The 22,955-nt window shown below is 44.2% G+C and overlaps 1 protein-coding gene across 4 annotated transcripts in view; it reads right to left on the reverse strand.

The window, feature by feature from the left end:
- The window catches only part of LOC133455152 (unconventional myosin-XVIIIb-like), a 61,836-nt gene that overhangs the window by 10,675 nt on the left and 28,206 nt on the right, over nucleotides 1-22,955 (reverse strand). For all 4 annotated transcript variants that reach the window (XM_061734048.1, XM_061734047.1, XM_061734046.1 and 1 more), the window contains 23 exons: nucleotides 20,121-20,241; nucleotides 19,890-20,037; nucleotides 19,224-19,407; nucleotides 19,008-19,158; nucleotides 18,052-18,161; nucleotides 17,904-17,969; nucleotides 17,698-17,826; nucleotides 17,241-17,384; nucleotides 15,472-15,561; nucleotides 15,273-15,392; nucleotides 15,021-15,126; nucleotides 12,684-12,808; nucleotides 12,456-12,610; nucleotides 12,239-12,362; nucleotides 8,914-9,114; nucleotides 8,725-8,835; nucleotides 7,549-7,653; nucleotides 4,436-4,597; nucleotides 4,245-4,358; nucleotides 2,183-2,299; nucleotides 2,019-2,102; nucleotides 1,748-1,885; nucleotides 1,458-1,643 (listed from right to left, as the gene is read on the reverse strand). In XM_061734048.1, the coding sequence (XP_061590032.1) occupies nucleotides 1,458-1,643; nucleotides 1,748-1,885; nucleotides 2,019-2,102; nucleotides 2,183-2,299; nucleotides 4,245-4,358; nucleotides 4,436-4,597; nucleotides 7,549-7,653; nucleotides 8,725-8,835; nucleotides 8,914-9,114; nucleotides 12,239-12,362; nucleotides 12,456-12,610; nucleotides 12,684-12,808; nucleotides 15,021-15,126; nucleotides 15,273-15,392; nucleotides 15,472-15,561; nucleotides 17,241-17,384; nucleotides 17,698-17,826; nucleotides 17,904-17,969; nucleotides 18,052-18,161; nucleotides 19,008-19,158; nucleotides 19,224-19,407; nucleotides 19,890-20,037; nucleotides 20,121-20,241 (2,991 nt within the window). The remainder of the gene's footprint in view (nucleotides 1-1,457; nucleotides 1,644-1,747; nucleotides 1,886-2,018; nucleotides 2,103-2,182; nucleotides 2,300-4,244; nucleotides 4,359-4,435; nucleotides 4,598-7,548; nucleotides 7,654-8,724; nucleotides 8,836-8,913; nucleotides 9,115-12,238; nucleotides 12,363-12,455; nucleotides 12,611-12,683; nucleotides 12,809-15,020; nucleotides 15,127-15,272; nucleotides 15,393-15,471; nucleotides 15,562-17,240; nucleotides 17,385-17,697; nucleotides 17,827-17,903; nucleotides 17,970-18,051; nucleotides 18,162-19,007; nucleotides 19,159-19,223; nucleotides 19,408-19,889; nucleotides 20,038-20,120; nucleotides 20,242-22,955) is intronic.

A 22,955-nucleotide genomic window follows, 5' to 3' on the forward strand; every position in this document is an offset into this window, starting at 1 on the left:
TGACATGGTGATGACATGGTGATGACATACTGGTGACATGCTGATGACATGGTGATGACATACTGATGACATGGTGATGACATGGTGATGACATACTGATGACATGGTGATGACATGCTGATGACATGGTGATGACATGCTGATGACATAGTGATGACATACTGATGACATGGTGATGACATGGTGGTGACATGCTGATGACATGGTGATGACATACTGATGACATGGTGATGACATGGTGATGACATGGTGATGACATGGTGATGACATGCTGATGACATGGTGATGACATGGTGATGACATGGTGATGACATACTGATGACATGGTGATGACATGCTGATGACATGGTGATGACATGCTGATGACATGGTGATGACATGCTGATGACATGGTGATGACATGGTGATGACATGGTGATGACATACTGATGACATGGTGATGACATGGTGATGACATGGTGGTGACATGGTGATGACATACTGATGACATGGTGATGACATGCTGATGACATGCTGATGACATGGTGATGACATGCTGATGACATGCTGATGACATGGTGATGACATGCTGATGACATGGTGATGACATGGTGATGATATGGTGGTGACATGGTGATGACAACCATTAATTTTAATCAGGTGTGTTTTAATCAGTCACTTTATGAACTCCCAGAGTTGCAAGAAAAACCAGGGCATGTTACTGAACGCTCGGATACAAGAACAGTACTGGAACGTCCAGGTACCGGAATATTTGGGTACATTTTTAAACTGTCAAATTTGAACAAAGGAGCTTCAGAAACTCTGAATTTATACATCAAACATCTGATTATGCCATTGCACTGTGTCAGCAAGTGTCACCTAAACGGATCCTAGTTATCCAGGTTTATTTGGTCATCAGATGAACCAGGTTCACAGTTTGAACTCTTGCCCAGGGGCCCTAAAATCTCAGAAAGGTCTGTGTTCTTCATCTTTGGCGTTTATGCTCGTTTATGTCATTTTTATAGTTGGATGTTATTTCTCGTTTATAGTTCAATCCCAAACTTTGAGTCATGTGTCTATACACTTTTCAACACATTTCCTGACTCTTCGTCGTATATGTTGCTCTTCAGAAATGCTGTTTTTGTCCAGCTCTTTTACTTCTCTCTGCTGAATGAGCTCCTTGAAGGATTTTTAATCCCTTATGTTGTTTCGGCTGACATCTTCCTGATGAGGCCACATTTCCCCTCAACCTACCAGCTGCAGCAGCTCATTAAACTCTGGGAATTCTCTCTTTTAACTGCAGATTAATTTGCATATTTTGGAGATTGAAATCTATATTTCTACTTGCTATAATTGCAGTGATGTGATTGCATGTGTTTTGCAGCAGCTGCTATTTCTTCCTGCTGAAAGAAACCTCAGGCAGCGAGCTGAGGCAGTGTTTTTGCCAGTGGCTGCAGACGTCGGTTTCAGTTCGTTACCACTTCCATCCGCCGCCGGCTGCTGTCCTGCTCCCTCTGGCTCAGATCCTCCACCTCCACCCTCATCTCCTGCAGCCTCTGGTGGTAGTAGCGGGCGTTCTCCCTCTCCCGAGCTTCTGCCTGGGCACTCTGCTCCAGTTCCTCCCCCAGACGCACCACACTGTCCCTCAAACGCAGCACCAGCACCTGCATATGGGCCAGACGTGGGACAAAACTGAGATAGAGCGGTGCAGGGAGCACGATTACCTCCTGACCATTGAGGAACATGGGAAAGTGTTATCTGATTGTACCTCAAACCTCTTGACTTGGCCTCTCTGGAACTCAAGCTTGTTTTCCAGGTCACATACATGAGCCTCCTGTTTGCTGACGATGCTGCGCCCCACAGTGGACGACTCCAGGAACTGCACCCTTGACGTACGCTGCTGCAGCTGCATCAGGTGAGCCACAAACATTTTCACAGACGTATGAATAAGCAGGTGAAAGCTCCAGAGGAGCAACACAGAGGTTCAATGGTTCAGAAATCCATGACAGTAGTTCGTAAACGTTTTGGAGGCGCTTTACCTCTTCCTGAAGAGAGTGTCTCTGCTTCTTCAACTCCTCCAGTTCAGCCTGCAGGTCTCTGATTTGAGAGATATCGCTGGATGACTGCAGGGAAGGAGCCACACTGAGGTTTGTTTTCTTTGGTATGTTCAGGTGATTGGTGATGTGGACAATGACAGAAATACCTGTGCGATGAGAGCTTTGTGTTTCTTCATGATCTCGTTCAGGTCTTCCTGGTCCTGCTCGAGCCTTTTCAGCAGGTCCACCTTCTCATGCTGCAGCAGCGTCAGCTGTTCATCCACCTGGACTCAAACAGAAACAGGTGAGGCGGTGATGGCTGCACCACTTTAACCTGCTCAGTGTTACAAGGGCATTACAAGGGAGTCACAAAGGCGACGAGACAACAGCTACTGATAAAACTATTAACAACCATCCTAAAGATGATCAATTCTCAGTGATCAAATCAAATGAAATCAAACTTATTTGTATAGCACTTTTCATGCAAATAGAAGATGCGACACAAAGCGCTTTACATAAAACATAAAACTTAATAATGCCACCCCCCCCCCCCCCCCCCCCCCCACACACACACACACACACACACACACACACACACACACACACACACACACACACACACACACACACACACACACACACACACACACACACACACACAGACAGACGCAAGAACACTGCAGTTCACACAAGTATATGGCTGAGCACTGAGGATCCAGGTGAGGAAACGGTATCAGGGAGCCATCCACGCCAGGAAGTCCAATAACCCTCCACCACAAGAGAGGGCCTCCACAGAGAGCATCCCGGCCCGGACGGATAGAGGAGTCCACACCACAGCGGTGAAGCCGTAGTGCAGAGCTCCACAACCATCCAGGCCAGAACGACCCCCAGGACGACCCCCTGCAGGCCAGAGTCACTCCCAGCATGGAGGCTCCCCATGAGGAAACATTGGAGCTAAAAGCTACAAGAAAGCAGGATAAGATAGGCTATGAAGTTAAAATACACAATAAAAGAGTTTAAAAGTATAACATAAACTCCTAAAAGTAGGTCTAGAAAGCAAGACATGCTAAAACAAGCATAAGAACACCTTAAAACAGGGGTATTCAATTAGATTCGGCCCGGGGCCACATCTGCAAAAGGACTGTATGGAGAGGGCCGCACAATTTGAAAATTTGGGGGTTTTCAAAAGATATTTTGCACTCAAAGACTTATGTATATATAATACATTTGTATTATAGATTTGAATATATCTAGTTTACATATGAATTATGTATTAATTGTCTCCAGATATAGTCATTGTGAATGTTAAATATAATATTCAAATAAGGAAATATTATTTTAAATGCAAGTTCATTTTGAAACCATGCATTGTGCAAACTTAATGAAGTTGATATTGACCTACTTTTAATAAAACACGCCATAATGACAAAGCACCACTTTCCACTAAGATTTCCTTATTTGAATATTATATTAAGCATTGGGCACAAGCATTTCAGTCCATAGTAGCCGGTTTGATGTTATAAATAAGCAACTAAAATATTAACCATAAGCTCCTTTATTAATGACACATCTGTGCATTATATCAGCAAAACAAAACAATCACATGAAATTATAGGAGGTTTAGAAGTTCCATCTGAAATGCAAAGTCCTCACTTATTCAAATGAAAAAAATGTCAGGCCAATCCTAGAAGCCTAATGATGTCAACAAGTCCTCTGTACAACAGAAGTTAATAATAATGTGACAAACATTAACACTGTGCAACACTGGCAAAAAATCTGATTTTTTTTTTTTTTTTTTTCTAACAAACAACCCCTTTTTTGAAATATGACCAGGGGCCACATAAAAGCTCCTGGCGGGCCGCATGTGGCCCGCGGGCCGCCAATTGAATATCCCTGCCTTAAAACCATAAGACCATAAAACCTGGGTTAAAATAACAAGAACGGCTAGTTAAAACAAGGGTATACAAGACTAAAAGGAATCAGCTAAAAGCCGAATTAAAAGGGTGAGTCTTGAGCCTGCTTTTAAAAACATCAACAGTGTCAGCCTGCCTGAGGTTCTCCGGCAGGCTGTTCCACAGACGTGCGTCGTAGTAGATGACGATCAGTTCATCAATGATGATGATCAGCACTTGGTCGCTACTTTTACATCCTATTTTTATTTAACAAATAATGGGAGAGCAAAACAAAAGATCTGAGTTCACCCATTTCTGCCACCAGCATCACACTCACCACACTCTTCTGCTTGCAGATGTTCTCCAGCTCCAGCTGTGCGTTCTCCAGCTCCTGAGACAGAGTCCTCTGGACGTTCTCAGCCTCCAGCCGCCTCGCCTCACACTCCTCCAGCTGATATGTGATACACAGATCGATCAATGGGTTTTTCAGACAGGGCAGAGGGCGATCTTCCATGGAGGTGAGTTTACCTGGAAGTGCAGCCGCTCGATCTGATCTTTGCTGGCGGTGGGAACGTTCTGGCCTGAGCTGTCGATGGTGGAGAGGAGCAGCTGGGCGTCGGCCAGCAGAGCCCGAGTCCTCTTCAGGTCTCGCCTCAGCTTCTTCTCTATGTCGAAGTCTCTGTGTCCCACCTGGAATGTGAGAGCATTTCAGTCAGGCGCAGTGGACAAAAACAAGACATCAAACTAACAGTGGAAAAGGGAACATTCATCCACAGGAAGTTCTCTGCATGTTCAGGAGAGTTAGCCATGTTCTTTTAGTTTTGACACAGTAAAAATGGTAACCAATAAAAAGCATAGACTGTGTAAACAGAACTGGACCCTCTGTGATGTCACCACAGCCTGAACTCTGGGGGACACCATCCTGGCAGGAGCTGGAATGACTCATGATGCTAACTAACCTGAGCTTAGATTCATTCTGACGGAATCTGTCCATGCATCCTGGTTTCAGTAGCGACATCTGAAATTAAGTCTGCCAAAACCCCAACTCAGGACCATTTTCGGCCCATTTCTCACACTCTTCAAGTCTTAACAAAAACCTCAGGGGACTCATCTGTGAAGCTCCTGAAGTACGCGGACAACACCACCGTCATCGGCCTGATCCGGGAGGGTGACGGGACGACGTACAGACAGGAGGTTGAACAGCTGATCCACTGGTGCAGTCAGAACCACCTGGAGCTGAACCCGCTCAAGACTGTGGAGATGACAGTGGACTTCAGGAAAAACCCACCGCCACCACCCTACCCCCCTCACCATCCTCAACAGCACTGTCTCCACCACAGACTCCTTCAGGTTCCTTGGATCCACAATCTCCAGGGACCTGAACTGGTCCACCCACATCAACTCTGTCCGTAAGAAGGCTCAGCAGAGGTTGTACTTCCTGCGTCAACTCAGGAAGTTTAACCTGCCACAGCAGCTGCTGATCACCTTCTACTCTGCCATCATCCAGTCTGTTCTCTGCACCTCTCTGGTTCGGATCAGCCACCAAACTAGTCAGGCATAGACTGCAATGGACAATTAGATCTGCAGAGAGGATAACTGGGACTAACCTCCCATCTATCCAGGACCTGTACCGGTCCAGGACCAGGAAAGGGGCAGGTAACATCTCTGCAGACCCCTCACCCAGAACAGTCTGTTTGAACTCCTCCCCTCTGGACGGCGCTACAGAGCTCTGTATGATAAATCCTCCAGACTCAGAGACAGTTTCTTCCCCCAAGCTGTTGCTCTGATGAACTCTCATCACTTATTGAGTCTCAGAGAAACCAATCAACGTGCAATAACAATAACACTAATAACAATAATTATAATAACACTATCACATGCTGTAACAATGCACCTTCCAACAATAATCATGTCCGCCTCATTCTGCTGCACCTTTCACTTTAAAAAAAATTGTATATATGTTATTTTATTTAGAGCCGTCATTACCATGTCCACCTCATACTGCTGCACCTTTCAGTTTTTTAATTGTATATATGTTAATAAGTGCCACATTGGTTTATTTACTGTTTGCTATTTTTAAATCTGGGTACAGTGAGAGAAATAACCGGAGTCAAATTCCTTGTCGGGCAATGTTCAAACTTGGCCAATAAAGCTGATTCTGATTCTGATTCTGAAACATATATACGGTTCCAGGAAGAAAACTGTCCTAATTTATGGGTTACATAATTTTAAAAAACCAACACTCTAAACCCTGCTTGAAGCTTGAACTCGAGCTGTTAGCGATTCTGGCCACCCACCAGGTCCTGGCTGCTCATCAAAAAAATTAAAAACATCAAAATTACATCCTTATAGTAACAAAGTGTTAAATTAGCAGCCTCCTCGTTGTGTATGCCGTTTCTGTTCTTCTTGGAAAGCAGCATCAACTCTAGTGGTTATCTCTATCTTTATCTAGATATATAGGATAAAGAATATATAGAACAAGCGCTATATAAATAAAATGTATTATTATTATTATTATTATTATTATTATTATTATTATTATTATTATTATTATCTAGTGGTGCCAGATGCAATAAAAAGAACCAGAATATATAGATATTTAGGTTTGTAAAACTCACACGCAGAACTAATGTGATTAGTAGTGGAGTCTAATAGATTATCTAGATGACACCCACGATTAATAGAACCAGAGTCCCTCCTCCTTCACCCCCAAACCTGTGGTTCCTCCACCGACCACCAGGGTCTGGGCCTGGAACTTGAGGGCCTACCCACAGCTAATCCATAGCTCCTCCCAATCCAAGGGGCGGGGCCAACGGTTACTTATCACATAATTGGTTAACGCTACGACCAATCAGAGCAAGGAACAGGGTGACATATTCAGAGAAACGAGTCAACGGGAGAGTGAGCTGTGTAGAGGAGTAGTCAATTGGTAAAACAGCAAAGACGTCAATCTCACTGAGGAAGGATTTGAGAGACGTCTTCTGTTCAGTTTTCAAAGTAAAAGTCTGACTCTTTACCTGTCAATGCCAAAACCGATTCAGATGATTGTTAATCCTTAACTGCAGCATCGACACTGTTTACAGCACTGAGATCGCCCTGGTCCACGGGGTCAGTGACATCCACATAAATACAGACCGGAAGAACCACAGTGCTGGTACTATTGGGCCTCACAGTTGACCACACTATATTACTAGAGCAACTGGAGAATTGGGTCGGACTTTTTGGTAAAATACTGGACTGGTTTGAGTCCTACTTAAAGAACAGGCACTACTTTGTGTCAATCGGTAACTTTACCTATTGAGTTCTCACTAGAACTAACAAAGTGGACCACAGTCTGAAAGCAGTCCCGGTCTCCACAGGCTTCGCTGTCTTTGTACAGGACGTTCAGGGAAGCCCTGAGATGACTGACTCTGTTCCTGCAGCCACGTGTCCGTGAAACATCCTTCTAGGTTCCTGATGTTCCTGCTGCATCCTCATCAGCACTCCTAAATCCTACGTTTTGTTTTCTAGGGTTTTGACACTGCTGAACTGTGAGAACAAATGCTTTGAAATCCCTCTTCTTTTCGTCTGACTCCTGTTCTACATACCCAACGTCTTCAGCTCGTCTGGTCAGTACGTTTGGAGGATGTGTGTGTGTTTACCTGGTCACAGAGCGTTGCAATGAGTCCCTCCAAGTCATGTTTCTCATGAATCACCATCTGCTTCTCCTCGTACTCCTGCTCCAACTGCATCTCCAGCTGCCGCAGCTTCATGGAGGCAAGTCAAGTTTATTAGAGTACAGATCAAAAACAGGGTGCTTCACAGAGACATTAAAACATCACATAGCAGAAAATATAAGCGGGATTTAAAATTTAAACAAGAAGAAATGAAAAAGAACAATAAATAAAATCAGTAGTTAAAATATGATCAAGTTTAAATTACTAGTGCAGGCTTTCTGGGAGTTTGTTCCAGACATGTGGAGCATAGAAGCTGAATGCAGTTTCTCCTTGTCTGGTTCTGACTCTGGGAACTGATAACAACCAGATCCAGATGACCTGAGGCGTCTGGAAGGTCAGGGTCAAGAGGTCACTGACATATTCTGGACCGCTCAGAGCTCAGATGCAACAAACGTGAAAGAAGAAGAATCAGCCGACTGAATGAGTTTTAATTTTTCCTGACAGGAAGTCTTCCTTGCATCACTAGAACAATGATGAACATGACAGCTCAATAGAAGTTCCTGACCGGAGCTGCTGTAATTCTACATCCACAAGCTGCAAAACTGGCTTCAATATCCAGAAATCATGGACAAATGAGCCATGTAAGAACATTCGTTAACAATAATAAAGAATAATAATACCTTTTAGTTATAAGCACCTTTCATGGAGCCTAAAGACACTTTACTTAAAACACTTAAAAAAAACAATAGATAAAATCAGCATATAGTAAAAAATGACATACGGTTGTTGTGTTCCAAAAGACTTTTTCCTCAAAAGATGAAAATGTCCCACTTTATAGAGTCAAAATTCCAATTTTTTGCCAAGAATGATGCCCCGTGCCCCACTCGCACTATACGTTTCCTCAGTAAAAGTCATGACAATTTAATTCAATTGAATGTTAATTTATGTTCTTCACAGTGAAGTAAGTAAATGTTTCCAAATACAATTCTGGCTCATGACACTGGACTTCTTGCTCCAGGTGTTGGAGAAATTACCAGCAGCTGTTGGAGGACGTGGCAGCAGCTGTTTCAGGACTCTGCAAATGTTTTAGTACAGCTGGGAAGTGAATTTCTGACACATCACCTTACAGGAAACAGTAAGCACTTCTAACACCGAACCCACCCGTCTCTGAGAGGACTTGTGGACATCTTCCAGCTCCTCATCTTTATCTTCCAGCTCCTTTTGATGGATCTGCTTCATCCTCTCCATCTCCATCTCAAACCTCATGTGGATCTATGAGAGAGCAGACTCAGGTGAGCCGCCGGCAGCAGGAATTCGCTGTCGAATCAACATATACTAAACTGTTAGCACCTGCTGCTGTTGCTGGATTTTGGCAGTGAGTTTGGAGATCTCCTCTGCTCTCTCGCTGGCTTGGGTCTCCAGGAGGCGAAGCTGCTTCTTCAGATCCGGCACCGACTCTGAGACCAGGTGAACGGGCAGACTGAGGTCCCGGATCTGAGCACACAACTCATCTTTCTGCTGCTGAAGACGGCTCACCTCCGACTGGCTCTCCTGCACAATTACAAGACATGGTGGTGTTGAAACTCAGCCTTGAGCCTCTGTCATCCAGTTTTCTACTGAAATGTCCAATTATAATACATTTGAAAGCCTCACGCTTAGTCTGAAATTTCCAAGCTGGAAATCAGAGAAGCCAGTTGTGTTAGTGGTAGTGTATCGGCCCCCTGCTGGCGCTTATCTAGAGTTTTTGTCTGAATTTTCAGATTTCCTTTCTGGATTATTGATCAGTACAGATAAATTCATCATAAATTCATCATAGTGGGTGATTTTAATATTCATATGGATATTGAAAGCGATAATCTTAAATTAGCTTTCAATTCTCTTCTAGAATCAATGGGTATCTCACAAAAAGTGGACGGGCCAACGCATTGTTTTGATCATACTCTCGATCTCGTTCTCACCCACGGTGTTGAAACTGATGATCTGTTGGTGTCACCTGTAAACTCCCTTTTATCCGACCATAAGTTAATAAAGTTTGAATTTAATGTTGTCGATGTTGAAGTGCAGGGCAGGAGGTATTATTTTAGCAGATGTTTGTCTGATGAAGCTATTGCTAAATTTAAGGAGGCCATTGCTCATCTTGCGACGGTGGAAAATAGTGAAACCTCTACTGAAGCAATAGAGGCCAGTGACCTAGGTTCTACCTCTGATGTTGATGTTGATTTTCTTGTTAGTAACACTGCTGATCTGTTGCACTCAGCTTTAGATGAAGTTGCTCCTTTGAAAAGGAGGGTTTCTAGCCACAGGAGCTTAATTCCCTGGTATAATTCAGATATTCGCATGTTGAAACAAAACACGTGTAAAATGGAAAGGAAGTGGCACTCTTGTAAGTCTGTAGACTTCTATCGTGAATGGAAAGATATTCTAATAGTATATAAAAAAGCCATTCGCAAAGCCAGAACAGCTTATTATTCAACGTTGATAGAGGATAACAAAAGTAACCCACGTTTTCTGTTCAGCACTGTAGCCAGGCTAACAAAGAGTCACAACTCTGTTGAGCCGTGCATTCCTGATCCTATAGACCTCCCTGAGCTGACTTCACTCGTCAATAGAGCTAAGTCTACCACATGTATGTTAGACCCCGTCCCGACTCGACTATTCAAAAATGTTTTTTCTCTTATTGGTGCGACAATACTGGACCAAATCAACCTATCCCTAAGCTTAGGATATGTACCACAGGCTTTCAAAGTGGCAGTAATCAAACCTTTACTTAAAAAACCTTCTCTTGACCCAGACACTTTAGCTAATTATACGCCAATTTCCAACCTTCCATTTGTATCTAAAATTCTGGAAAAGGCAGTTTCAAGCCAGTTATGTGACTATTTGTATAGAAATGATCTGTTTGAAGTCTTTCAGTCAGGGTTCAGAATGCATCATAGAGACAGCACTGGTTCGAGTCACGAATGACCTCCTTATGGCCTCAGATAAGGGATTAGTTTCCATACTGGTTCTACTGGACCTCAGTGCTGCTTTTGACACTATAGATCATGGCATTTTACTGCACAGGTTAAAGCATGTTGTTGGGATTAAAGGGACAGCTCTACGTTGGTTTAAATCATATCTATCTGACAGGTTCCAGTTTGTTCATGTACATGAGGTTTCTTCAGAACAGACAAGGGTCTGTTATGGTGTTCCGCAGGGTTCAGTGCTAGGGCCAATCTTGTTCAGTTTATACATGCAGCCATTGGGAAGTATAATCCAGAATCACGGCATACACTTTCATTGCTATGCTGATGATACGCAGCTCTATTTGTCTATGAAGCCGGATGAGACAGAACCGTTGGTTAAACTTCAGGCATGTCTTAGGGACATCAAGGACTGGATGTCCAGAAATTTCTTGCTTCTAAATTCAGATAAAACAGAGGTTATCATTCTTGGTCCAGAGCATCTTAGGAAGGGACTAGATGGTGTTGCGATGGTTTCCAGTGCAGCTGTGAGAAACCTTGGTGTTGTTTTCGATCAGGATTTGTCGTTTAAACCATATGTTAATCAGGTTTGTAAAATAGCGTTTATCCATCTCCGTAATATTGCAAAAATTAGGAAAATCCTCTCGCAGAGTGATGCAGAAAAACTAGTTCATGCGTTTGTATCTTCTAGACTGGATTACTGTAATGTGTTGTTAGCAGGATGTCCAAGTAATTTGCTGAATAGGCTCCAGCTGATCCAGAATGCAGCAGCACGAGTACTGACAGGAATCAGCAGGAGAGACCACGTCTCTCCAGTGTTAGAATTCAGAATTCAATTTAAAATTTTATTACTTGCATATAAAGCCCAAAACGGCTTAGCTCCACAGTATTTACAAGATTTGATAGTGCCTTATGTTCCTGGCAGAGCTCTCCGCTCCCAGGGTGCAGGTTTACTCGTAGTTCCTAGAGTATCTAAATGTAGATTTGGAGGGCGGGCGTTCTGCTATCAGGCGCCATTACTTTGGAACCAACTTCCAATCTGGGTTACGGAGGCTGACACCACCTCCACCTTTATAACTAAACTTAAAACCTTTCTGTTTAGTAAATCCTATAGTTAGTGTTTAGTAAACCTCTAGCTGGTGTTGGTAAATCTCTAGGTAGTGTAAACTCTAGTGTGTTAGAGTCAGTAGTCATAGTTGCAGCTATAGAACAAGACTATAATAGTTAGTCTCAAATATAGTTTCGCGGTAGATATGCTGCTATAGGCCTATGCTGCAGGGGGGCACCGACGTGATCCGCTGGGCGGTGCCTCTCACCCTTCTTCTCCTCTCCTGTTCCCTTCCTCTCTTCTCCATTACCATTTTTATTTATTATAAATATCTCATAGCTATAATTTTTGTCCATAGTTCCTCTAGTTTCTTGTGCCGGCCCCCCTTTTTTCTCTTTTGTGCATGTTTGCAGGCCGGAGCCTCGGGAGCTGCGTTCTGGCCTGCGTTCCCGGTCCCCCCCCCCCCATCCCCGGTCATCCCATTGCTGCTTCCGCCTGCCTACGTGGATGTCTGCTGTGTGCTGCTGACGCCACCCCCTCTGATCATCCTGTTGCTGCTTCCACCTGCCTGTGGTGCCTCCACCGATCACTAGGGTCCGGATGACAAACATAGCTGCGTCCATGTATGAACACCAACTCATTCCATGCATAAGCAGAAACGGACCTGCAGGGTTCGGCGCAGGTTGAATATTTCTGTGCCCAGGGCCATGTTTTCCTGGTGGACCTTTTCCTTCTGCTCCCTCTCATTCTCTGCCTCCTCCAGAGCCTGAGTCAGCTCGTTGTCAAACCTGCAGAGAGATAGCAGAATCATGGGTGTCAGAGTGCACAATTCGACCTCTGAAACCCAAGAGGAACAGGAACAGAAGTGGGTGTGGACACACCTCCGCTTTTTGCGCTCCAGCTCGTGCAGGCGACCCTGTAGACTGTCCGTCAGAACCCGGGTGTCGTGAAGGTCTGAGGTGACATGGCGGCACTGCCGTTTGAGCTCTATCGCGGCCCTTCTGGACTGCTCCAACTGGGCCTGCAGCGCCGTGACCTGTACACAGACAAAACCACCGTCACCTCCAGAGTTTCCATTGTCAGACAGTCCGTCCACGGTCCCGCCTCACCTTGGTATCCACCTGCTCTCTCGTCTGCCTCTCGGCCTCCAGCTTTTCCTCCGTCTGCTTCAGCCGTCTGCGGACGAACTCCACCTCTGTTTGGCAGCACTCCAGCTGCATGGCCAGCTCATTCTCTGGAACGAACAGGTGCAGCTTCATCAGGATTTACCTACAGGGTCACCTGAAACCTGCTCATACACCTGTGTCTGTTTTTAAACCTGTCTCCAAACACCAGGACACCAAATTCTCATTTTTATACTCTGTTTCAAACACTGAGCTGATGTTTTTAAAGAGAAACATTTCTTACTATCGCCATAATTTTTAATTTAGTGACTGTAAACACTCAACCAACAAGTATGACGTGACATCACAAAGATGGGTTTCCGGCCATCCCTGCCATCCCCTCTGCAACATACCTCAACACAGGACTTTGAAAGGTGAACAACACTGAGCTAAAGGTGTCCTGACTGTTAACCAGGCTTAACAGAACCAGGTTTAACAGAACCAGGCTTAACAGGCTCTCATCTTGTTGTCCAGACCCGTTGGTGAGGACCAGGCTGAATTTGTCATCCCTGTTGAGGAACCAATCTGGGATTTCGTGTCGTGAGGACTCTGCGTGATTGTTTATGCACATCAGCCAAGAAACAAGATTCCAGTCAGCTGCATGTCTCTGATTGGGGGAAGGGACGGTGTTCCAGTCTAGCAAGGTATATTTACTTTTATATATATTGCACATGTTTTTGTAGAATGTTTCTTTTAAGTTTGTTTTTGTATATTAATGTGTTTTTGTTTCTTTTAGTTTTCAAACAAGGACATTATTGGAGGAGCCAACCACTGTTTTTCCCACATATTTTTTTCTCACATATTTTATTGTGCTTTTAACTAGTCAATGAATGGTCCATCTTTTGTTTATTTATTTTTCATGTTGGGCTTTTGGCTGCGTTAAGGAGGGGCTGAGTGGTAGAGTAGCCATTTGGCAAATGCACTTTATTGTGTGGTTTGAGTCACCTTAGCTTGCTGTGAGTAGGTTTACTTGAGTGTGGCAGACAGTTTTGGGTTGTGTGTAGTGGTGTTTGCCTAGGTATTTTGGGACAGTTTCTCCTTATGCATAACTCTGCACCAGCTTCCCAGATGATGCAGCCTTGATCCCATATTGTGTATTCTTCCTCGTGGGTTAATTTACTGTTGATTTGGTTCATTGATTTGACTGTGTGGTTTAATCCATCCATTTTATTGAGGCCTGCATCTAGGTTTCCAACTGGACATAAACTTTGATTCTATGCATTGTAAATAAAATCTATATTTTTTGGTATAGCGGTCTCTGGCTCCAGTTTATTCTGGGTCTTGTGTATTAACACCTGGTCACACATAGATCAATGCACTTTTTAAAAAGACTGCATATGGAAGAATGCTTACTTCCACAAGGTCAAAAGAAAAGAAGATCTGGTCAAGTTTTACCAAACAAAACTATACACAAACATGAGAAACATAGTGGAACAGGTAGTTGTAGCTGCTGCCGACACGAGGACCATAAAACCAACGTTAGCAGAGCCACCACGAGGTCCACCAGAACAACTATCAAAACTTTTATTACCAAGAACCTGAAACATATCAAATCACTGAGAACAACCAGGATTGCTCTAAGACTAGATTCGTCCCAACTCCAGGTTATCTTATTGTAACAGTAGTCCCCACACGCAACATGACCTAACCTCAACATTCCCCAAATGTTTCTCTTTCCTGAATCTTTCCTAAGATTCCCTCAATGTTCCCTGAGGGTCCCCTAAACTTTCCCTGACCGTTCTGTAAAGCTGCCTTAAAGTTCCTTGAAGGTTCTCTAAACACTCTCTGACAGTTCCCCAAATATTACGGGAAGGTCCCCCTAATGTTCTCTGGGATCCTTCTGGGGTGTTCTCTAAACGTTCCTTGTATATTTGAAGACAGATCTCAACACAGACTGACCCACAGTCTGAGCCTGCCCCTAGTGGTCAGTAGAGGAACTGTGAGCACTTCCAGATTGGTGACAGTTAAGTAAACTGGATGTGGTTTCTAATTAAGACCATACATCCTACACGTGCGTCTGAGATAAAGCAGTTCCGGAAAGAGGACTGGTCCAGAATTCCTCCTGAACTCTGATACAGACATGCTGAAAGGGCTTGTTGAAGTTTAACCAGTTGGTATTTCCAAGGAGTCCTTTACATCCAGAACTGCGTCTGTTATGGTGCCTTAGATGAACATCCGATCAGATTTTATGGTTGACATACTTTTTCTTGCCAGCCCATAACCTCTGACTCCTGCATTAAAACCAAAGCAGATTTTGTTTTTGCTCAGAAGAGCTGATGTTACCTGTTCCACCTCCTCTCTGACTCTCAGCAACCTTTACTTTCTGCTTCTCCTCCTCCAGCTGTTTCTCCAGGGTTTCCATGGTAACCTTACATTGGTCCAAGCGAGCCTAGTTTTGAAACAAGGTAATTGTTAAACCATAAATGGGACGCTGCAGTTCTGTGAATGAACGCTGCCAATGCTAGAGCCAGGAGACGGGCTGCTTCATGATTACTCCAAGTACTGAGTAATAGATTACTTTGATGGCACGCCCACCTGCAGTTCTTTGTTCTCCCGGCTGAGTCGAAGTCTTTCAGCTCTCTCCACATCCAGAGCCTGACCCACTGCGTCTCCACGGAAACGCTCATCGCTGAGCTCGGAAGTCACAGCTGTGAACTGTAACACATCGATGATGATAGCAGAACATGTGTGTGTGTGCATGTGTGTGTGTGTATGAGAGAGAGACATCACAAACCCTGGTCTCCAGGCCGTCGGCCGTCTGCCTTAGTTCGTTCCTTTCCCTCTCTGATTTTTCCAGCCGTCGCCTTAGAGCCGTTATCTCATCCTGCCGAGGTGAAAAAGGAAGATCCCTGAGGCTGAAAGATCTTTTAAAGATGTGCCATTAAAGTTAGTACTTCCTCTTTTAATCCAAACCATTTTCAAGTAAAAGCACTGTAAAAATCATCCAACTGTGGTGAGCCTTAACCTTAGAACTGTGAAAAGTGTTTACACAAGCAGAAAACATTTAAGACGGCTGCCGATCTTCCCAGTAGTGCACTTCCCACTACATCAGCTCAGATCAGACCATGAAAAATATAAAAAATACCAAGTACCAAATACCAAATAAAAAATACCAATAAATATAACAGTAATCCACCTGACAATGGTTTTAAATGCAATGAGGTTCAAGGAACATTTTTGCACTGTGTTTGGGAATGTGATAAAATTAAAAAAATTCTGGAGGGAGGTGATGATTAAAACTGTGCTTATTCTGTCCTGCATGAATATCCCACTGGAGCCTACCTTGTTATTGCTGCATTTATATCCAAAAGATCTTAATTTGAAACCCCAAGAACATAAATTTATTGATTTCGCTATATTGCAGGCAAAAAAGATCATCGCTCTCAATTGGAAGAAAACGGATGCTCCTACAATTGGTGCGTGGATCAAGGCAATGGCACAATGTAGGTCAATGGAGAAAATAACTTATACACTAAAAAATAAACTTGGGATGTATGAAGAAATCTGGAAACCATTTGATCAATTTATTAAAAAAGGAGACATAGGGGCGCTTCTACGGGAGGATAATGCAGGGCAGGATACCTAAGAAGGAATCTGGAGGATGACAGGAAAAGGGAAATTTTTGATTATTTTGTTTAGGTAAACTTGTTTTTGTTTAGGTAAACTTATGTATATATTTAATTTCCTAGAGGTACCACTGGACTGTGTTGTTATTTGGTACTGTTATTAGGTACCAACTTTGGATTGTATAACAAGAAATATGTAAAGAGAGAAGGGATGTGGGATGGGATGGGGGGGGTTAAAACTGTTAAGTCAGAACTAGATGTGAAATGTCCTTTATTATAATATTCTGTTTGTAAATTAAAAAACAATAAAGATATTGTTAAAAAAAAAAAAAATACCAAGACCCGACAGAACCCAGAGGCTTTTGGGCTTCCGTCTGGGCTATCTTCAGCCCTTCAGATTACTTAGTTACACCACTGCAAGAACGATGATGGACAGACGCACCCTTACTTTCATTAACATATTTTAACAGAGAATATTGCTGTAGTGAGAGGGCCAAGGCAATGAAGAACTGGTTCCAGACTGGTGGAAATGTGGCCTAGGTCAGGCAACTTCATTCCATCTAAGAAAACGCCGTCATGGGCCAAGTCAGGCCCAAGTCAGGCCCAAGTGAGTACTGAATCAGTACGGTTCGTCTGGAAGAGTCGAACGTTTGTGACCCACTGTCAAGCACAGTGGTGGAGGGATGATGGTGTGGGGTTGTTCAGGTGAGTTCATATTCATCCACCACTAAGAGCCGGAACAACCAGATTATCTTTTTTAAAATAATGTATTATACGAGTGTCCGGTGACTTTTAAACAAGACTGCATATGGAAGAACTTTTACTTCTACAAGGTCAAGAAAGGAGAAGAAGATCTGGTCAAGTTCTACCAAACTAAACTGCTGTTCTTGAAGTTCGGTTGTTTACGTGAATCCAGCTGTTCTCCTGAATGTTTTACCTCTTTGACCCTGAACCTCTCGTTGTCCATGTTGACGTCCAGCAGAGGACGAACTCTGCAGAAAAGTTTCCACCAGCTCCACTTGGACGCCACCTTCAGAGCCCGCAGATTCCTCTGCAGACACCTGACTGCCATCTGCTGCACCTGCAGACACAACAACCGTTTATGTACAAAAGCAGCAACCCTTATTTTATTCACGGTAGAAAATAGAAAACAGACTAATTTTTTCAACTTAGAAATTTGACCATTTCATGAAAAATATTACGGTAGGTCTTTTTGACTTTGATGGCACCAACACTTCTCTAAAAAAGATGGTTTGATAGAGGGATCTGGATTCGTCCCGGAGCCTTGTGATTCCATGACTCTGGTGTAGCTCAGCTACTGGTCGTTCCTTAATTCCTCTTGACGTCAGATCTTGCTCAGAAAAGTCCATCTGTGGATGTAAAGATACCATCACCTTGAGTTTTCGGTACTTCTGCCGAGCCAGGTGTCCTCTGCCGGAGGCCTGCAGGTGGACCAGCCAACCGGTGACCTGCTGCTCCCTCTGCTGCTCCAGGTACCGCAGCACGCCTCGCTTCATGAACACCTGAGAGGGGGAAGACCGATCAAAGGGCTGCGTTCTCCTTCATCTGCTCGATGATGCAAAGTCTGACATGTTCTCACCCTGCTGGCGCCTATGACGATGCTCCTCTTATCCAGGTCCAGCTCCGCCAGCAGCTCCTCCACTGCCTGACACGGATGTAAAAGAAAAAACAAAGAATGAAGCGAACATCCACTTGTAAGAGCAAGAGGAGTTGAAACATCTTCCCACCTTTCTCTCGTCGTGGCTGACAAACATTGAAGCATAACGTTTCATGATGGGAGGAGATAAAGCCTGAAAGTGACACCTGAAGTCACTCAGAGTCATGTGCTCCGGGTAACCTGGAAAAAAAACAGGAAATTCTACAATCACACAAAACAATCCAATTCAATTTCACTTCACAAAAACTAAATTTAGGTAAAAATAACAAAAAAATAAATAAAACTCATGTTGGCAATCCTAAGTACCCCATTATTGCTTCCCCTGGATGTAAGACGGAAGGTTGCAAATGTTTTACACTTGTGAAAAATATGTAATTATGATCTCTAAATGACAACAGACCATCTTATAAGATAATTTCCTATTACATGACTCAGTTTGATCTCTCAGACAGATGACCTCACATGTGTCTCTAGATGACTCAGAGACATTCATGGTCCACCCAATGACTGACAGGTGTCCAGGTCCAGACCATCATCCTCCACCACCGTGCTTGACAGTGGGTCTCAGGTGGTTCTGCTGGTTTCCTCCAAACATGGTTCTGGACATGAAGACCAAACAAGTCCAAGTTGGTCTCATGTGTCCAGAGGACATTGATCCAGAAGTCTACTGGTATGTTCAGATACCGGTTTGTTCGACCTCAGTCCTTCTTCCAGGTTCTTGTTAGACAGAAGATCGTTTTGTCTGGAAACTCTTCCAGACCAGGTGTCCTGGTTGTCTTCTGTTTGTCATGTCATGTACTGTCCTCGGACCAGCAATGTTCCTGATATCTGTCAGCAATGCTCCAAAAAAGCTCCGGCAATGATCTGGCAATATTCTTGCAACATTCCAGCAACAAAGATGTAGCCATTGGATGTGGCATTTGTCCAAAACCTACTGCCATCGAATCATTTTTGAAACATTTTTCCACATAGAAACAAAGGATTAAAAGAGGGATCACAAACTTTTGGCCATGACTGTTTTCAGACCTATGCGGTAGAGCTGCAGGGCCGACAGGATCTGGGTGGAGTTTAGCTGAACTCTGAGTGCTGGAACATCAAAACTTCCTCCTTCCATCTTGGCGTTGACGCACTGCAGGAAGACCGGCCTCGCTCGGCGAATCAGGTTCACCAGAGCGTCCTGCGACAGAAAACGGTCATGAATCAGAAACGATGTCGGGCCTTGTACATTACCGAGATACTCACCGCCTGCAGCTTCACAGCGATGCACTGAGAGTGTCGGCGTATGGCTGCCATCCCGCCGCTGAACGTCTTCCTGATGGAGCCATTCCTCTGCAGGGCACGCTGGCTCCGCCCCTCCAGCCCTCCCAAACCTCGACACAGGGGGGGCACAGAGACCCGAGAGGTGAACATAGCCTTCACCACCGCTCTAAAGAAAATGAAGGACAGAAACTGGTTACATATCCACAAAACCTTTTCAATTCCAACCGTATCGTAGTTAACCCAGCTGATTCAGGTTGAATAAGGACTGAGGTTTTCACTGGCATCTTTACCCTCCGCCTGACACGCACGTCTGTACCTGAAAGCCTGAAGCCTACATCTGCCTTAACCATAAGTCAGTACGGACACACCTGCACCAATACGGACAGACCTGCACCAGTAAAAACACACCTGCACCAGTAAGGACACAATAAGTAAAACTTAAAAGTACATAAACAAGTAGAAAAGCGAGATTTCAGCTGCCTCTGTCCTCCAGCATAAGGTTTTATACAACCAGAATCACTTCCAGTCCAGTCGTGGACACCGCAGCATTCAGAGTCCATTTTACAGACTTGACCACCAGAACCGTCCGCTGAATATCTGGACAAAGTTACGTATAAAAGAGTTTGAGAAATGCAGAGGATGACTCACATGGAGGAGTTCTCTAGTAGACACACGGCGTTGAGAACAGATGGGTTGTTCTGGATCAGACCCAACCATCCCGTCAGGTCGTAGCGGACCGGGTCACGGCCCATCAGGTGGCTCACTTCACACTGCAGCGGCTGCTCGCACTGACGCACTGAAACACACTCATGGCACTGAATGAACACTCCAACACACTGGTACCACCTGTGTTTGTGGGTGTGGTTCTGGCATCTATACCGGTTTGGCTGTAGTACCGGCAGACTCTCTCCAGGATCCCAGTCTCGCTGGAGGCCGGCGTCACCATCTCCTCGTCCAGCACCCACAGCAGACCTCGCGGGTCTCTGTCTGCAGCTCGGACCTGGAACCACAGCACCATGACAGAGAAAAGCTGCTTTTAAAGGAGAAACAGACTTCAGGATTGTCAAATGCTGCCAAACCTCCTGCACCATAACCATGTCGGACTACGTAGTTTCCTCTGGTCCCCCTTCCCAATATGACCAGTGATGATATGCTCAGCTGCATGTCATTGCTCCATAGATGGTTGTCTCAGTCGTGTTCAGAAAATGACGTGGGCTTTATTGACAATTGGAAGACATTCCCTTCGCAAAGCTGGAACAGCTTATTATTCATCGTTGATGAGGGATAATAATAAAAACACCACGTTTTCTGTTCAGCACTGTAGCCAGGCTGACCTGTGATGTTAATTATTACTACTTTTCACTATCTGTGCAAACGTCCTTGTTTCAGGGTTTGCTGATAAACCACATCCTAAACATGCCGGAACTAAAACCAGTACAAGTAGAACTGAAACCAGGACTAGAACAACTAAGACTAGGACTAGTAGAGCTGAAACCACAACTAAAACAATGACTAGTAGAACTGAAACAAGGACAAGAAGAACGGAAACCAGTACCCGAAGAACAAAAACCAGGACTAGTAGAACTGATACGAAGGCTAGAAGAACAGAAGGTGGTGTTCATAAAACTACGTCGCCTTTATTGACAGTTGCAAGATGTTTTGGGGAAAGCCTGGTCTGATTAGAAGAGATGGCATTCATCCCACTCAGGATGGTGCAGCTCTTTTTTCTAGAAATCTGGCTGATATTATTAGACACTTCCCCTGACAATCCGGGGTCCAGGCCAGGATGCAGAGCTGCAATCTTACACGCTTCTCTTGGGTGCCTCTCGATTCTCCACCCTCCAAACGTTCACCAAGCGTGGCCTGATAGAGGCATTAATCAAAATAACCTTGTAAAAATAAAAACCAATGGGCATTTAGTACCAACGAATGGCCGAAAAGGAGGATGCTGACTACTAAATTCATAATCTCTAAGCTCCATGTGTCCATTAGTAAACAATCTAATTACCTAGACCGGGAGTGATATTTTTTGTTCAACAGAAACGTGGCTACAGGAGGAAGAGTATGTGAGTTTAAAGGGATTGTGACATGAAAAACACATTTTTCTTGATTTTTTGTGTTTTGTTGGGTGTCTTGACATCAATTACACCCAAAAAACAACGAACTTTTAACATTCAGTGTATTGTGTGCTTTCTGGGATTTTCCGCATAACTGTGCAAAAACGGCGCATGTGGTTTGGTGGCGGATCGTTACGTAACGATCCGCTAAATCACCGCCCCCTCCACCCAGCTCCCTGCCTCCGCTCCTCTCCAGCGCACCATAAAGGCTGATTTATGGTTCCGCGTTACACCGACGCAGAGCCTACGGCGTAGGGTTACGCGGCGACGCGCACCGTACGCTGAACCCTACGGCGTAGGGCTCTGCGTCGATTTAACGCGGAACCATAAATCAGGCTTAACACGGAGCTGTTTAGTGTTTAGAGCCTCTTTTCTTCTAATCACCGGAGGACAACTGCTAAGAACACCCGCGGCCACAGACTGGACTTAAGATAAGGTGACACTGCTGCTTGCATGCCTTTATTTTTATGATTGTTTGCTGTGGTTCGCCGTGCTGCTTTTCCGTGCATGCTTCGCCCGTCGCTCCCGGCTCTCTCCGACGCCGCTGTGAGCGTATGGCTGGAGGAGGAGGAGGTTTGGAGGAGGAGCGGAGCAATGATTGACAGGAAAGGGGAAAAAGGAAGCATTTTTCACGGCGCAAAAAAACACTGTAATAAAAAGCCAGGAATGGAGTTCTGGAGTGAAGTTTTTCTTGTTACACTCTTTTAGACACATTTGAGGGATGTTGGCCAAGACTTTTAATAGTGTTAAAAGCATGTTAAAAATGATGTCACAATACCTTTAAAGAAATCAACGCCGCCCGGTTACTTTAATTATCATATTTCCCAAAGCACGGGCCGAGACGGAGGAGTAATGGGGATCTATAACTCCAGTCTTCAAATAAAATCTATGCGATTATAATACGTTTGAAAGCTTTACGCGGTAGTCTAAAACTCCCAAACTGGACTTCAGAGAAGCCAGTTTTAGTAGTGGTAGTGTACCGCCCCCTGGTGGAACTTATGTAGTTTCTGTATGAGTTCTCAGATTTCCTGTCTGTTTTTTTTTTATATCAGTACAGACAAAGTCATCATAGTGGGTGACTTTAACATTCATATGGATGTTGACAACGATAATCTTAAATTAGATTTTAATTCTCCTCTAGAATCGATGGGCATTTCACAGAAAGTAAACAAACTGTTTAAGTTTGTTTAAGTTAGCTCTGTGTCTCCGTGTCTTCATCATCTAAAATAATCTAAGCATAGAAGAAAGGTTTTAAACACCAGTCAGACAGGAGCCTCCAAAAACAACTTTCTACTTCCTACACAAATTCCATCTGCTGATTGGTCGTCTAAGCTCCAATCACAGATCAGCCCCACCCAGGCATCTATCCCCACCTTTTTAAGACCAGATCTTGTTCTAGAAAAAAACTTCCTCCAACTGACTGGCAGTTTCACATCTGATTGGTTTCAGAAGGTAATCAATAAAAGCAGACGCAGAGGTTTGGGGAGACTAACATGCTGCTGACCAGAGCTCAAAAAGATATGGAAGATTTATGGTTCTAGATCGGGGGTCGGCAACCCGCGGCTCTAGAGCCGCACGCTTTTTTTCTTCTCTTTTT

The sequence above is a fragment of the Cololabis saira genome, chromosome 11 (assembly GCF_033807715.1).
Source record: "Cololabis saira isolate AMF1-May2022 chromosome 11, fColSai1.1, whole genome shotgun sequence".
Taxonomy (NCBI): domain Eukaryota; kingdom Metazoa; phylum Chordata; class Actinopteri; order Beloniformes; family Belonidae; genus Cololabis; species Cololabis saira.